This window comes from Carcharodon carcharias, chromosome 7, assembly GCF_017639515.1.
Source record: "Carcharodon carcharias isolate sCarCar2 chromosome 7, sCarCar2.pri, whole genome shotgun sequence".
Taxonomy (NCBI): domain Eukaryota; kingdom Metazoa; phylum Chordata; class Chondrichthyes; order Lamniformes; family Lamnidae; genus Carcharodon; species Carcharodon carcharias.
The window spans coordinates 166005989-166020310 of NC_054473.1; the positions used below are offsets into that span (position 1 = coordinate 166005989).

At 45.4% G+C, this 14322-nt stretch overlaps 1 protein-coding gene across 1 annotated transcript in view; it reads left to right on the top strand.

Annotated features, from left to right (window-relative positions):
• Positions 1-14322, top strand: part of pkd1l2a (polycystic kidney disease 1 like 2a) — a 160319-nt gene that overhangs the window by 94989 nt on the left and 51008 nt on the right. Inside the window, exons 24-28 of the mRNA XM_041191701.1 lie at positions 1361-1554; positions 3980-4210; positions 5358-5459; positions 7680-7858; positions 13973-14119. Coding sequence (XP_041047635.1) covers positions 1361-1554; positions 3980-4210; positions 5358-5459; positions 7680-7858; positions 13973-14119 — 853 coding nt within the window. The remainder of the gene's footprint in view (positions 1-1360; positions 1555-3979; positions 4211-5357; positions 5460-7679; positions 7859-13972; positions 14120-14322) is intronic.

Here is a 14322-nt window from a genome sequence, read left to right on the forward strand (position 1 = left end):
TGACAGGCCTCACTAACAGCATGCCAAAGATCATTTGCATGTGTGAGAAATTGATTTTTAAAAATATTTTAAAGGCTGTGTGTGTGTGTGTGTGTGTATAATTTAATTAAGCTGAGCAGAGATTAATAGGAGACATTGTCGGGGGGATTTAAAACATGAAAATGATAGAGGTGTTAGGTTTAATGTACAAGTAGATTAATTCTAACATTTGCATTTTTGGTTAAGTGGAGTGTTTGTTTGAATATCAAAGAGAGTCAAAGGTACCAAAAAACATGTTTGCATGTTTCAGGAGATTGATAGGCAATTAGAAGGTGGGATATCACTTTTTTATTGCAGGGAAAGCAAAGATAAGATGGAAACATGAAAGATCTTATATTTGGAAGGGTTTGAGTTTCAAAGAGGTGTAAAAACAATGGAACCCGAGATGAAAGAGGAATAAAGGTATTTTAGAGTTATTGTGGGAGCTTAGGATAGCTATAGCTGCAATAACTGTTTGAGCTGTTGTGGTAGCAGCTTGAACTGAGTTGGGAGCTTTTAGCTCTGGGCTGGGAGGAGATGTAGTTTGAATCAGCCATCCAGTCAAGCCAGAAAAGTATTGGGCTGCAAAAAGCAGTTTTATGCTGAAATTTGGTTTACCACAGCAGAGTGGAAGCAAGTTACAGGTCATGTGGTATGCCTTGGGTAATATTACTGGATTTTGTATGGTTAAATATCTATAAAGGAGTGTTGCCTGGAAGGTGTTTACTTGTAGTTCTGACCAAGTGGAGAGCCCTTTTTTGGGGGTAATGTTTTGCAAGACTAACCTTAATTGTGTAATGTAAACTTGTGTGCTTATGTTTTCTTTTATTCTTGTTAATGAAATTTTTACTTTTCATTTTTAAAATCCCAGAAGTGTTACTGGACCTCTTACTGCTTCTCATCTCTTTTTCTCATTTTCAGAAGATAAATAAAGGGTATTGCCCATTAGCCAAGTTTCTTCTGGGATTTGGTTTGTGTAGCAATTAACACTGGCTTTGGCCATAACACATATCTTGTCATTTACCTGAGTAAAACTAAACAAGTTCAATTCAAATTGGGCTGGGTTTGATACTTAGTATCAACATCCCTAGTTATTCCATTGTGTTTCTGTTGGGAAGTTATGATTAACACATTCGTAGGTTCATTTTAATAATTTAATTTACACTCTTGCTGCAAGCATTTACAAATACTAGCACCTTTATATTGTGCAAAGCTGAATTCTGTTCAAACTCAAATATGTTTATTCAACAGAAATTTTATTCAAATGTGAACATGTTTCAGTTGACAAAAATTGCACTGTTTTTTTAATGTGTTTTTGTTTTTTTCCATCTTTTCCAACAAGCTGCAAAATATACCTGGCTTATCTCGCCCACTGAGCTGATGTATGGAGTAGGAACATATTATTTATCTGTGAAGCCTGCCCCAGATCTAAACTCTTCACAACTGGCTAACATTACTGTAGCTGTCACTTCCTTTATATCCCAGTGTGTATACTGGGATGAAGTTAACAGCAACTGGAGCTCATCTGGTTGTCGTGTGAGTGCCCTTACTTTGTATTATCCCTGTGACATGTTGCCCGAGTTATATTATGTAAGGAAGCACCCGTATAAGTTATTGAATATAATTCATTCAACGCAACAGCTCACTCTGGATCTGCTGACACGCCACAGCATCGGCATCATTGTGAATTTATGTGTCACCATTTCAAATCAATGACTATTAAAAACATTAGAGTTGAATCAAGCGCCAACTACATTTTTAGCCAAATCAGATACTTTGCCCCAAAGAGTCATGTAAGTCATGATTGATTGAATACACCAATAGAACAAGGAATGCTTCTCTGCATTGTTGAGGCCTTGCACAGGTAAATGTAGATAGCATTGCTTAACTAGCTTATGGGTGGAATTGTCCCAGATTCGCACTAAGTGCAGTAGCGGGCGGGAAAAAAGATGTTTTACCTGCCAGCTGCAATGGCAGCTTTTCACGCTGTGTTGTCCCAATCTCACCTCATTAATCATGCATTCCTGGGAAACACACCGTTTCCATGGTGGGCAGACGTTGATATGCCCGCCACATTGTCACCTCGCCAGTTCATCACGCTGGGCGCCACATTTAAAGTGCAGCCATATGCACAACTCTTAGTGCTTCCAGCCCAGAGCTGCTGCGCAGAAGACATGGCCCTGAAAGGCAAGAAGACTGTAACCCCCCGATTTAGTGAAGTGTCCCTCGAGCACCTTTTGGATGCCATGGAGGCCCGCAGTGATGTCCTCTACCCCCGCTCTGGTCGCAGGAGGGGCAGCAACATTACCACCTTGGCTTGGTAGGCGATGGCAGTGGTGATCAGTGCCAATGCTGCACAGAACAGGTTGGCCATCCAATGCAGAATGATCTCATCTGTGCCATCAGGGTAAGGCAACCATCTCATCACTCTAAACTCGCACACTCAAGCCCATCACAAGTTTGCTGGCATCTCACTCACTGCCGGCTCATTGGACACCACTACTCACTCTCTCACACACACCCTCACATTTCCATCTGGCCTGATCTCCTCTGAATACTGCATCCTCAACCCTCACCATCTTGAGGCCACTTGCACAAATCAACTTGCGCCCCCCCCCCCCCCCCCCCCCCAACCCACCCCCCCCCCCCCCCCCCCCCCCACCCACCCACCCACACACACACACCTTGGATAACCCCTTCCCCAGTACTACCCTCACCCTGCAACCTCTTGCTTGCCTGAGGCCACTTCTCCCCACTCCCCAAGCAAACCCTAGCCCTGCAGCTGTTGAGAAGCCACCCCCCCCGACCTTATTGGCTGGTCTGCTAGGTAGAGACCAGTCCCAGAACCCCCCCTAAAAATTATGTGGTGCTCTCTGTGAAGCCTGGCGCTAAAGCAAGGTAGGCAAACAAACCTCCAAGTCCCTGGATCAACCGAGCAAAGCGCAGCTCGCCAGGTGCACGTCGCTTATATACAGTTGTGAAACACGTCGGCGTGCAATCATGCTGATGTGCTCGGTTGATCCAGCATGGTGGGCTGATTCCGGTAAGCTGGGCTTATAATGATTTGCAGATATATTACAATGAGGTTCCTGGCATCTGACAGCGGGAAATGCGGCCCGCTATTGACGATAGAGCGGACGATTGTAAACTGGTTTCACGACATTGTGAAACCAATTTTTGGTCTTCTTGCCATATTGTCCGCTCACGCTGTCAAACAGGCCTGACATCAATGGGCACGAAAAATTCCGGCCTATGGCACCAACGTTCTTTTGTCTGTAATTTTGTAAGGACCTTACTGTAAATAACAGTTACTGTGATATTAATTTAATGATTCTATTTACCGCATGTAACAGAAATATATAAAGGTAATGTGCTAGGATTTTTAGCTCTGCATCTTGCTACTTTTGTGACATCACTAACAATGGAGTTAGAAGAACACGATACTTGGACTGGCAAAACATCATTTAGCCCCTCAAGTCTTTTCCACCAATCAATTAGATCATGTTTAATCTGTTTTTTAATGCCATTTATCTGATTTGGTTCAATAACCCTTAATACCCTTGACTAACAAAAATCTACCCTACTCCCATGCTACCTCTCCTGAAAACATTCAGCATCTCAACAAATAATGATCTAGATGTTATATTCTCTTGCATCTGGATGATTTGAGCATTATTAAGATATAATAATTAGCCTGTCAAATTAGCCATAAACAGGTTTCCAAGAACTCAGTGGGAACTGGGTTAAATGAATGTAGGTCAGTGACAAAATGACGATAAATCAAATTTCAACAATCATTTTTTGGAGCATTTTTTTTTTAAAACAAACTTATCCATTGCTCTAATTCTCTGACGCTCATTTCTTTCCACAATAGTTTTAAGGAGTCTTACTACCCAAAATCCAGTAGGAGGATGCATGTTTGTGAGTGCACGCTTCTACATTTTTCTGATCTGTATTTCAGGTGGGCCCTTTAACAACCACCAACAGTACTCAGTGCCTGTGCAACCACCTCACCTTCTTCAGCAGCTCCTTCTTTGTCATGCCCAATGTAGTAGATGTCAGTAAGACAGCAGAACTGTTTGCCACATTTGTGGATAACCCAGTGGTTGTTACGACTGTTGCCTGTATTTTTGGGCTCTATATTCTTGCTGTCGTTTGGGCGAGAAAAAAAGACAAGCAAGATATGACCAAGGTGAGTTGTTCATCCAGTTACTTTCTAAATCTTTAATTCCAATCTCTCTTTCTCTCTCTCTTTCATCTCTGTCTCATTCAATTCCTCTCATTGTGTGTTTCTCTGTTTAAACAGATGGGAAACAAGATATTCACATTTTAAACAGCTCATCTATTTTGCACACAACAGGCAGAATTTAATGCCCCCTCCGTGGTAAGTTTGGTGGTGGGGGAACATTTAATTAGGCGGGAGAGCAGGGACCCCACCACCTTCCCACCTCCACCTTGGCTAAGTCTGTGGTGGGAAGGCCTGTGGATGGCCTTCTCACCCTGCTACCAATTGAGGCCCCTGAGTGGGCAATTAATGCTCAGTTAAGGGCCTTATCCCACCACCACCATCCAAGATTCTGGGTACCCCCACTAAATCCAGCTCAGTGAGACAGGCTATCAGAGGGAACTGAGTTCACAAGCAGCAACATTGAGCCAGGAGAGAGAGTTAAGGATTGTGCCATGCTGGCCCAGAAATGTGCATTGAGGATGTCTGAGAGAGAAGTGCAACTGTCATGCTGGCAGCCTAAGACCTAACCTGTGATTGTAATTATTTATGTCTTGTAGGCCGTGTATGATTTGTTGTTTTTCTGTAATGTGGTTCTCTTTTGTGATTGGCAAATTATCTAAAGCAGAAAATAAGCAGTGTGGTACCAGAAGAAACTATACGGAGAAGATAGGTTAGTTTAAAAATACAACTGTCCTTACTTGGCATTTGTAATTAGCTATATCATAAGAAACTGGAGCCCTTGCATCATTTGTTCTAAACTATTTACTTCTTCAGCTGATGTCGAGTCTGTTATAACGTGGTTTATGCACCCGTAACTCTCTTACATTTACACTATCTCCCTTCATTGTCCCATCTTCCTATCAATCACAAAGCTCGATTCAGTGGAGAAATAATCACAATCATAATCAACAGAAAATTTAACTTAGGAACAGATAGCATAAGGAAGACAGTGCTTCAAGACTTGAGAAGAGCTCATACATCATCATCAAAATGACATGACATTCAATCTGGCTTTCTTGAAATAAAACTTTGCTAAACTGTAAAGTGAACCATATTAGCAGCATTGTCCTGTTTATATAATTCTCTTTCTTTTCAACGTAAAAACAAAAAGGTGAAGATAACATTACTTGCTGATAATGACTCATTTGCCCAGTACCGCTATCTGGTGACAGTTTTTACTGGACATCGCAGAGGAGCAGCTACCACATCTAAGGTTTGCCACCATTACATGTTCTGTATACTTCTCTACTGCAGATTTTAATTTGGGGTGTAGAATTGACAGCTCATGGGTTGCACAATAAAGCCATAGGTTTGAAAGCATCAGCTGTAAATTGTGAAACCAGAATGACCTGTTTGATTGCAAGTTGTGAGTTGCATTCTGCTTCCTAGGGTAGGATGCTGCGGGGTTGGTTGTACTGAGCTCTGAACGCCCTTTGGGTTTTTATTTGTGTTGTGAACATGGAATGTAGCATCCATTCTAAAAGGATTCAACAGCAAATTTATAATGCACTCAGAAGATCAGCACTTCTTAAATTGGACTAAATTGGAATTTAAAAAAAAATTCATTTACAGGATTTGGGTGTCACTGGCTAGGCCAGCATTTATTGCCCTTCCCTAATTGCCCTTGAGAATGTTATGGTGAGCTGCTTTCTTGAACTGCTGCAGTCCTGCTGTTAGGGAGAGAGGGAGTTCCAGGATTTTGACCCAGCGACAGTGAGTCATACTTTCGTGAATAGAAAGCCTGAGTGGTACAAGATGCCTTCCTGGAGAGAATTTAACACTGCTTTCTGTTTGTGTTTTGGGAGTTAGATGAGGACCTGTACCTTTCATGTTGACTTACATCCACAATCACTTTGTAAAAATGCAAAAGTAGAAGTACAGCCAAAGCTTAGAACTCCCTCAAGATTAAAATGGAAATACTGATTCAAGCTATCTTGAATAAAGAACCATCCAGTTCTTGAAGAAATTGGCCATAAAATTTAGCTCCATGGTGCTACGGATGCAATTTGTTTCCAAAATGTGCGTATAAACTTATGGCGGGGTGTACACCAGTCGCCATCTTGGGAAGGTCAGGAGCATGGGCAAGAGCAGCGTGTGTTGGAAATATACAGAGTGGATAGATCATGACATCAGTTAGTGCAAAACAAGAAGTTAATGCCAACACTGCCTTTTCAAGTTTGCTGCTCCAGCTAACACCCTCCTTTAAACACACATCTGAACATGCAGGAAGGACTCCTCACCAGCGCTACGTAAAGCAATCATCAACTACTCTTATGCTTGGTGACAAGGGATGTGCCCTCATGATGGCAAGGGTGTGAAGCAAACCCATGAATTGGAAGACACACTCCAATGAGTACTGGAGGGCCCCCCACCTCTTCATGTCTATTGCTTCAGGATGCTGATGATCTCCTCCATGATGTTCCTAGCTGCAGCATGGCTCTCATTGTAGAAGTGTTGTGTGTGTCTGTGTGTGTGAATGGTTGGGTGGCAGAAGGGAGTCATGAGCCATGTGTACAGTGGGTAGCCTGTGTAGCCAACCAGCTACCCTTTGGTTCGACGTGATGATTTGAAGATGGCTGGAATGGCTGACTGATTGGGATGAAAGCATCATGACCGCTGCCAGGGTAGCGGGAATTCGCTATGATGACTGGGCATGGTTGCAAACCAGCTTCACATTCAGCTAGTGGAATCTTTTGAGTTTATGGTGCATCTCCCCATTGAAATGCAGTGCCCACAGGCCCATGTGCATGTGATCAAGGACACCCTGCAGCATGGGGAAGCCCACTATCCTGGCAAAGCCATGTGTCCCTTTCCCCTGGTGTACACGGCCTTGTTGACCTGGATACAGCATTGGATGGTGAACTGAGAAATGTTGGTAATGGCATCGGCTCCAGCCTGGAAGGACCTGTCACAGTAACCTTGACAACCACTGTCAGTGTTATCCTCACCCTGCTTTGCAGCTGCAAGGCCAGTTCAAGGAGATGGCACAGTTTGATGCACTAGCCTTTTCTCACCATTGAGACCAGATTAATAAAATAGTAAAACTATGGTGTTTCTCTAATGTGACTGGGCCATTAGTGAGACAGTCGATAGAAGAAAGGCAAACAGCCATCACAAAATACTGACATGTGTTGCAACTGGTTTAGATTAAACAAGTGCACAAAGACACACATGAGCAGCATGCGCGTAGACACACACACACACACACACACACACACGCACGATAGTAGAAAAACTTGTGGGGTTTGTCCTATAGAAACAAAGGGAAAATTTGTGTAAGATTCCATTATCACTCAAACAGAACTTGGTTTTGTTTGAAATTGTTGAAGAGAAATAAGTTATATTCTAAATTAATGAACTCCCTGATGTCTGAAATTTCTACCGGTTTACATTGCCCTTTGTTCTTGACATTTTGATACCCTTTATTATCCAGGTGACTATTACATTGTATGGCTCAGAGGGAGAGAGTGACCCACATTTCCTTACGGATCTTGAGAAACCTATCTTTGAGAGAGGAGGGGTTGATGGATATCTCCTAACAACTCTTTTCCCACTTGGGGATCTCCAGAGCATCCGGCTGTGGCATGACAACTCAGGGTCCAGCCCATCCTGGTAAGCTCTTCTGAGCAAATTAGGTAGCATAGAGGATTTCTTTTTATATTTAGCGGGCATTGTAATGGGGAAATAATAGCTTAGGTACTGTTCCAATATCACTTACTGCACCCAATGGAATGAAAACACTTCAAAAGTGCAACTTATTGTTGAACTAACCAAGTGATAAATTGAAATTAAAGAGAAGCATCATCTCCAAACCCAGAAAATACTAAACTGGTACTCAGAGTGCATTTTGGGTGATAATATTGGCTTTTTCCCTGTTGCCAGCATAAAAGTGTGATAATGCTGAACCTATTATTGCCAACGATAGTCTCTTGCTCTGGTTATCTGTTATGTTGTACTGAAATATTGAGTTATCTAAATGAGAAAGTTATTTACCTTAAGATAGTGACACAAGAAGATTAAATACATAAATTTGGTTAGTAACAGACATTTCCTGATCAGCTGAGTTACTAAAATTGGATAACTGGAGTCCTTTTTTTTAACCTGCTGCATCAGGCCTTCCATACTTAAGCATAGTGTGGACTTTGAATTTTTCCAAATTTTCTTCAATATGCTTCACTGGTAGAATATAGGAATTAAACTAATAGTTGGAATAAGCCTTTGACTGTCTGATCTGTCCTGCCTTTAGTGTACAGCTTAAAATCATAGTAACATAAAATCACACAGCACTACAAGAGGCCATTCAACCCATTGTGCCTGGGCTGGCTCTTTGAAAGAGCTGTCCAATTTACTTCCACATCCAGCTTTTTACCCATAAACCTGTAAATTATTCCCCTTCAATTGCATTTGCAATTGCCTTTTGAAAGGTCCTATGGAATCTAATTCTACCACCCTTTCAGGTAGTGTGTGAAATAATGTCTCATCATTTCCCCCTCTGATTGTTTTGTTAACTGTTTTAAATCTATGACTTCTGATTACCAACACACTTGCCAGAGGAAACTATTTCTCACTAGCTGCTCTATCAAAGCCCTGAGAAAAGAAACACGCTGTTGAAGCTTTTTGTCTTGCACTCATTAGAACAGATGCAAGAATACCAATTGTAAAGGGAACACTAATGCATTCCCTTCACAATTGGTAATTCTAGTGCCTGTCCTGATGAGTTTAAGACAAGAAGTTTGAACAGCAGGGGCAGAAATTTCAGTTCGGCGGGTGGACGCAGTCGGCTGGCCTGGGATCGGCCAGGAAACAGGCCACTGCCCACGATCGGCCCACGGTCGTGATTTCACACTGGCAGGCCAATTAAGGCCCACCCAGTGTGAAACGCAGCTCCCCACTGGCTAAGAAGGCCCAAACCGGTTGCGGAGGGGGGATCCTGTCAGCCACTGGGCCCAATGGCGATCCGGCGGACAGTTTAAAAACTGCCCAGGTAGCCCCTGGAAGGCTACCACGGAAGAATGTCTGTTCTGTGTTAGCAAACTCAAGTGATGGGTTCGAGTGCGGCTGGATATGGCAGGCAGGAGAGCAGGTCAGGTGGGAACTCGCCTCCCCTCCCCCCAACCTTTACGGATGAGTGCCTCGCATTCCTCCTGGCTGCTTGGTCTGTGTTCCTTGCAGCTCGAGGACCCAGATGCGCCCTGTGAGGTGTTCCTCAGCTGGGGTTGGCCATATTGCAATGGCGCTCCAGGTAGAGAGTGGACGAAGCAATGATCCTCTGTCCTTTCTGGAGAAAACGAGCCATAACCAATCAGAGAGGCCACATACAGGCGGAGGCCCACCCAACCTACTGCTGCTGACCAGGTTTGAGCAGGGTGCACATGAACTGGACAGCTGGCACACTCCACAAACAACCGGGCATGGGGAGTCGGGGGTGCCAAATGAAGGTAAGAGCGCAGCGCACAGAGGTGAGAGTTTTGGATTGTGCAACCATTGATGGGAGCCTCAAACCCGGAGTCCCCATTGATCATTGAAATACGATGGCACCATGATGTAGATCTCCATTGTCTCACCAGGGTGCCTGGTGTGCACAGTGACAGTATGTTGAAATAAACTAATGACAGGTCATTGTTCTCCCTTTTAGATTTGCCAGCGCACACTCGCTCTCTGGACCCTGAAAGGCCACCTCTGATGACGGAGGACCACTGGGCTTCACGCATCTGCAACACACCCTTTCTCTGAGTCAGGCACCAGCACAGATACCAGCACCTCGGTGGGCATTAGATCGGCAGCTAGAATGTCAGTGCACATTGGTGAGGGCACTTCACACTCACATAGGTGCAGGCGGAGGCAAAAAGTGCCCAGAGCGTCGGCAGTCTGAGGACTGCTGGGAACCAGGACAATGCTCAGCCGAAGGCAAATGATAAGCCTCCGGAGTCGTCCATTAGGTGGCAACAGGATGTGCTGGAGGATCTGGCGGAGATCCATGAGGGCCTGCCTGCCATGGTCTCCGTTGTGGAGGAGTCACACCTGCAAGCCCTCACACAGGCAATGACCTCAGGTGGTCAATGCTAGTCTGGAAGATGGATGAGGCACCCAGTATCGCAGCTAGGTGTCTGTCCATCAATGGTGAGCAGGGAGGTTCAGACCGACCTCACGTTGGCTCATGAGCTGCCAGTCATCTCTGCCAGCTCCTCTCAGGGTGCTCTGGATGACGGCAACAGCTCCTTCGCCCCTCTGCCGGTGACCGTCGCATCTGATGTGGTTGCAATGACTGGGGAGATGCCAGCCCTGGCAGTGGCCGCTCCTTCCCAGGCAGAGCCAGCACAGGTTCCACGGGCCAGTGGATGACTGCCCAGGTCATCAAGGCCAACAAGACAGCAGAGTCAGCAGGCTGTCTCCAGCGAGTGGGGGAGTGGAGCGGGCGGGTGCACCAAGTCATGGCAGTCGGAAACGTAAGTTAAATGAGCACAAGAGGGAAATTTCGCGGGAGATTTTCTGTTCATTTATGTTTGGTTTATATGTCTGCTGGTGCGGACACCAACACCAGTAATGGTGATGTCATTGTGCTTTCAAAGTGACATTAAAATTAAATTTGCTTTTGTTCTGATGGCCTGAATATGTCTCACCCATTTCTTTACCTGGTGCAGGGCACGCTGATATGTAATGCTGGACCCGAGTGCCTTGATACTTTATTGCACAGACATTGAGTGGAGTTTGGGTTCAAAAGGCCATTTCAGACATCTGGGATGGAGACAGCAGCACTGGCATGAGGTGGAAGCAGATCTTTAGCAGCCTAGCTGAAGAAGCATCGGATCAAGGCGTCCCTGGTTCCCTGCCTCCCTGGAGGTTACCGAGGTCTGCCTCCACACCCTCAGCATTCTCCTCACCATGCTTCTCTTCTGACTCACTTCTGGATTCATCATCTGTGGCCTGTGCAGCTGCGTCAAGAGCCTCTTCCTCCAGTGGGTCCCCCCTTGCCTGTGCCTCATTGTGGAGAGTGCAGCATGCAACCACTATCAGTGACGCCTACTCTGGGGGATATTGTAGTGCACCCCTTGAATGGTCCAGGCATCGGAAGCGCGTTTTCCGAAGACCTATGGCCCTCTCTATCACCATCCTTGTGGAGGCATGACTGTTATTATAACACTGTTCTGCCTCTGTTCTTGGGTGGCAGAGAGGCGTCATAAGCCAGCTTTTCAACAGATAGCCCTTGTCACCCAGCAGCCATCCATCCAGTCGGGCTGGAGCACTGAAGAGCCTCGGCACCTGGGATTGTCTGAAGATGTAAGCATCATGGGAGCTGCCAGGGTACCTTGAATAGACTTGAAGAATCTGCACCCTATGATTACACACTATCTGCACATTCATGGAGTGGAATCCCTGTTGACAAAGGCACCCAGCTGACCCGCTGCTGCCTTGATGGACACTTGTGTGCAGCCAATTGCACCCTGGATGCGGGGTAACACAACAATCACTGCAAAGCCTCTGGCTCGCTCAGCCTGGCTGGACTCATCCATACAGTAAAGAATAAAACTCTGTGCGCATCCTAGCAGAGCTTCTGTCACCAACTTCACGCAACTGTGGACAGTTGATTGGGAGATTCCACACAGATCCCCCACTGACCCCTGGAAAGATCCAGAAGCATAGAAGTTGAGGGCCACTGTGATCTTCAGAGCCACTGGCATGGGGTATCCACCCACACAGTTGGAGCTGATCACAGGGCTGATCATCTGACAGATGGAGGTCAGTCTCCCTTGAGAGGCAGAGCTTCCTTCGGCATTGCACCTCAGACATATTGAGGTAGCTGCAACGCCGCCTATAAATCCTGGCAGCAGGATAGTGGTGCTTTCAGCAGCCCCTTCCACCTTTGACTTCCTGCTGGCCCTGCACCGCTTGTGCCTGCGCCACTCCTCCTGCAGGTCCCTCCCCTGGAGGCTGCATAGTGACACTTGGCCTCCTCTCCCTTCTGCCCCTCGCTTCTTCCTCAGAGGAGGTACCACCAGCGGAGACTATAATCCCCATTACCAGGGTAACAGAGGTGAACTGATGCTTGGAAGGGTCCACATGGTCTGAATCCTGTGGGGACCTTGGAGACGCCAATAACTCCTGAAATGAAGGCTGGAAATGCTAAGACTGAAGTTCAGAACGGAGATGAACCTGCTAATTAACAATAAGCAACCAGCAGCAAACTATCTCCAAAACTCCTCACTACTCACACTGACAACGCTGATGACCCTTTTTATCCCACCCTTGGATGAGGTTTTGTAAAATGTTGGCTCTCCGCCTGCCCATTTTGCCCGTATGACGAGTGAGAAATCGCACAGGCAACGTGAAATCTACCTTAATTACCTTTTCAATGGCCTTAACTGGCCTCGTAATTGATGGCAGGTACAACCCCCGACTCTCGCTTGCCCAGTGACATCACACGCTATTTTACGCTTGAGCGGGTTGGGCACCCGTCCGCCCACTTGGCAAAAAATTCTGCCCCATGTCTCTTTTTTCAGCAATACTTGAGATCTCATTTATTTAGCAAAATCTTCATAAGTTTGAACATTTCTATTAGTTTTCACCTGAACCAGCTCTGCTCTCAAGAGAACAGTCCCAATTTTTCCAATCTCTCCATGTAACTTAAGTCCTTCCTCCCTGGTATGTACATTTATAGTTGCTGAAATTTACGTGCCAGGATGTGTTATGGTGGATGAAGACCAAGACATGACTTATTGCTCATTGCATACCATACATTGAGCCCTCTATCTCAAGCAGATGGGGCTAAGGCATGACACAGGGCAGAATTTTGCCGTCAGTGAGCAGGGGGTGGAGCCCTATTGCCAACGCGTAAAATGATGCGGGATAACATTGGGCGGAACCCCCAACGTCACCCCGCCCCCTTTAAATTTTCAGGAAGGTGGGGGCGCAGCAAAATCAGCTGCGGGCCCGCTGGCCTGTCAATGGCCAATTGAGGCCATTGACAGGATCATTTAAACAATTAAAGGACCTGCCCGTCCAACCTTAAGGTTGGCGGGAAGGCCAGGAGCCTCGGCGGCAAATAGAGAAAACATGAGACCTCATCCAGCGACAGGGTGAGGTTTCATGCAGGGTTTTAAACATTTTAACAAAGTTAATCTGCAAATTATGAACATGCCCTATCTCATGTGACATGGTCACATGAGGGGGACATGTTAGGGAATTTTTTTTTCTATTTTTAACATTTTTCAAAGTGTCAGCGATCTCCCTGAGGCTGCACTTAGCCTCAGGGAAATGTGCACTCTTTCATGCGCAAGTGCGAAAGAGCGCACTCTTGCTTTTGGGGAATCTCCCCCTTGCCCGCACAGGAAACGCATAGTGCTTCCCGCTGGATGTCATGCTGGGCAGGCCTTAATTGGCCTGCCCAGATAAAAGGGGGCGGGGCCCGCTTCTCCGGCAGGATCAGCTCCCCGCCTGCCAGAGATTGGGTCGGACCCACCCGCCCAACAGACAGAAAATTCTGCCCAATTAGTTTGATAGAAAAATGCAAAACCAGCATGAGTCTTGTGCACCTCCAATATACAGAGCACCATAGACTCACTGAATGAAAGATTAATGTTATTGAAAGAGCTAGCAATCTGAACAGCTGGAGCATAGGGATAAGGTCATATGGATTTTTTTTTTGCAGATTTTAATTATTTGATCTTAAAGATAATTGCTACTTAGACATATGTAAAACTAAACTTAGTTATTTAATTTCCTTTCCAGGTACGTGAATCGTGTAACAGTGCTCGACTTAGAAACATATCAGCGATGGTGTTTCCTGTGTAACTCCTGGTTAGCGGTTGATGTAGGAGACTGTCTTTTGGACAAAGCCTTTCCAGTGGCAACTGAGATGGACCTAAAACGTTTTAGGTACCAGAAGTTAATATAGACATAGAGATTGTCCAGTCTATTTTTGCTCTCTTATTCTATAAAGATAGTTCCCCACTTTTACAATAATGCTTTAACTTTGGTGTCAACATTGGCTGCATGGAACACTCTCCCTTTTGAGTCAGAAGGTCACAAGTTCATATCTTACCTGACCATAAAATCTAGGCTGTCACTCCAGCACACCA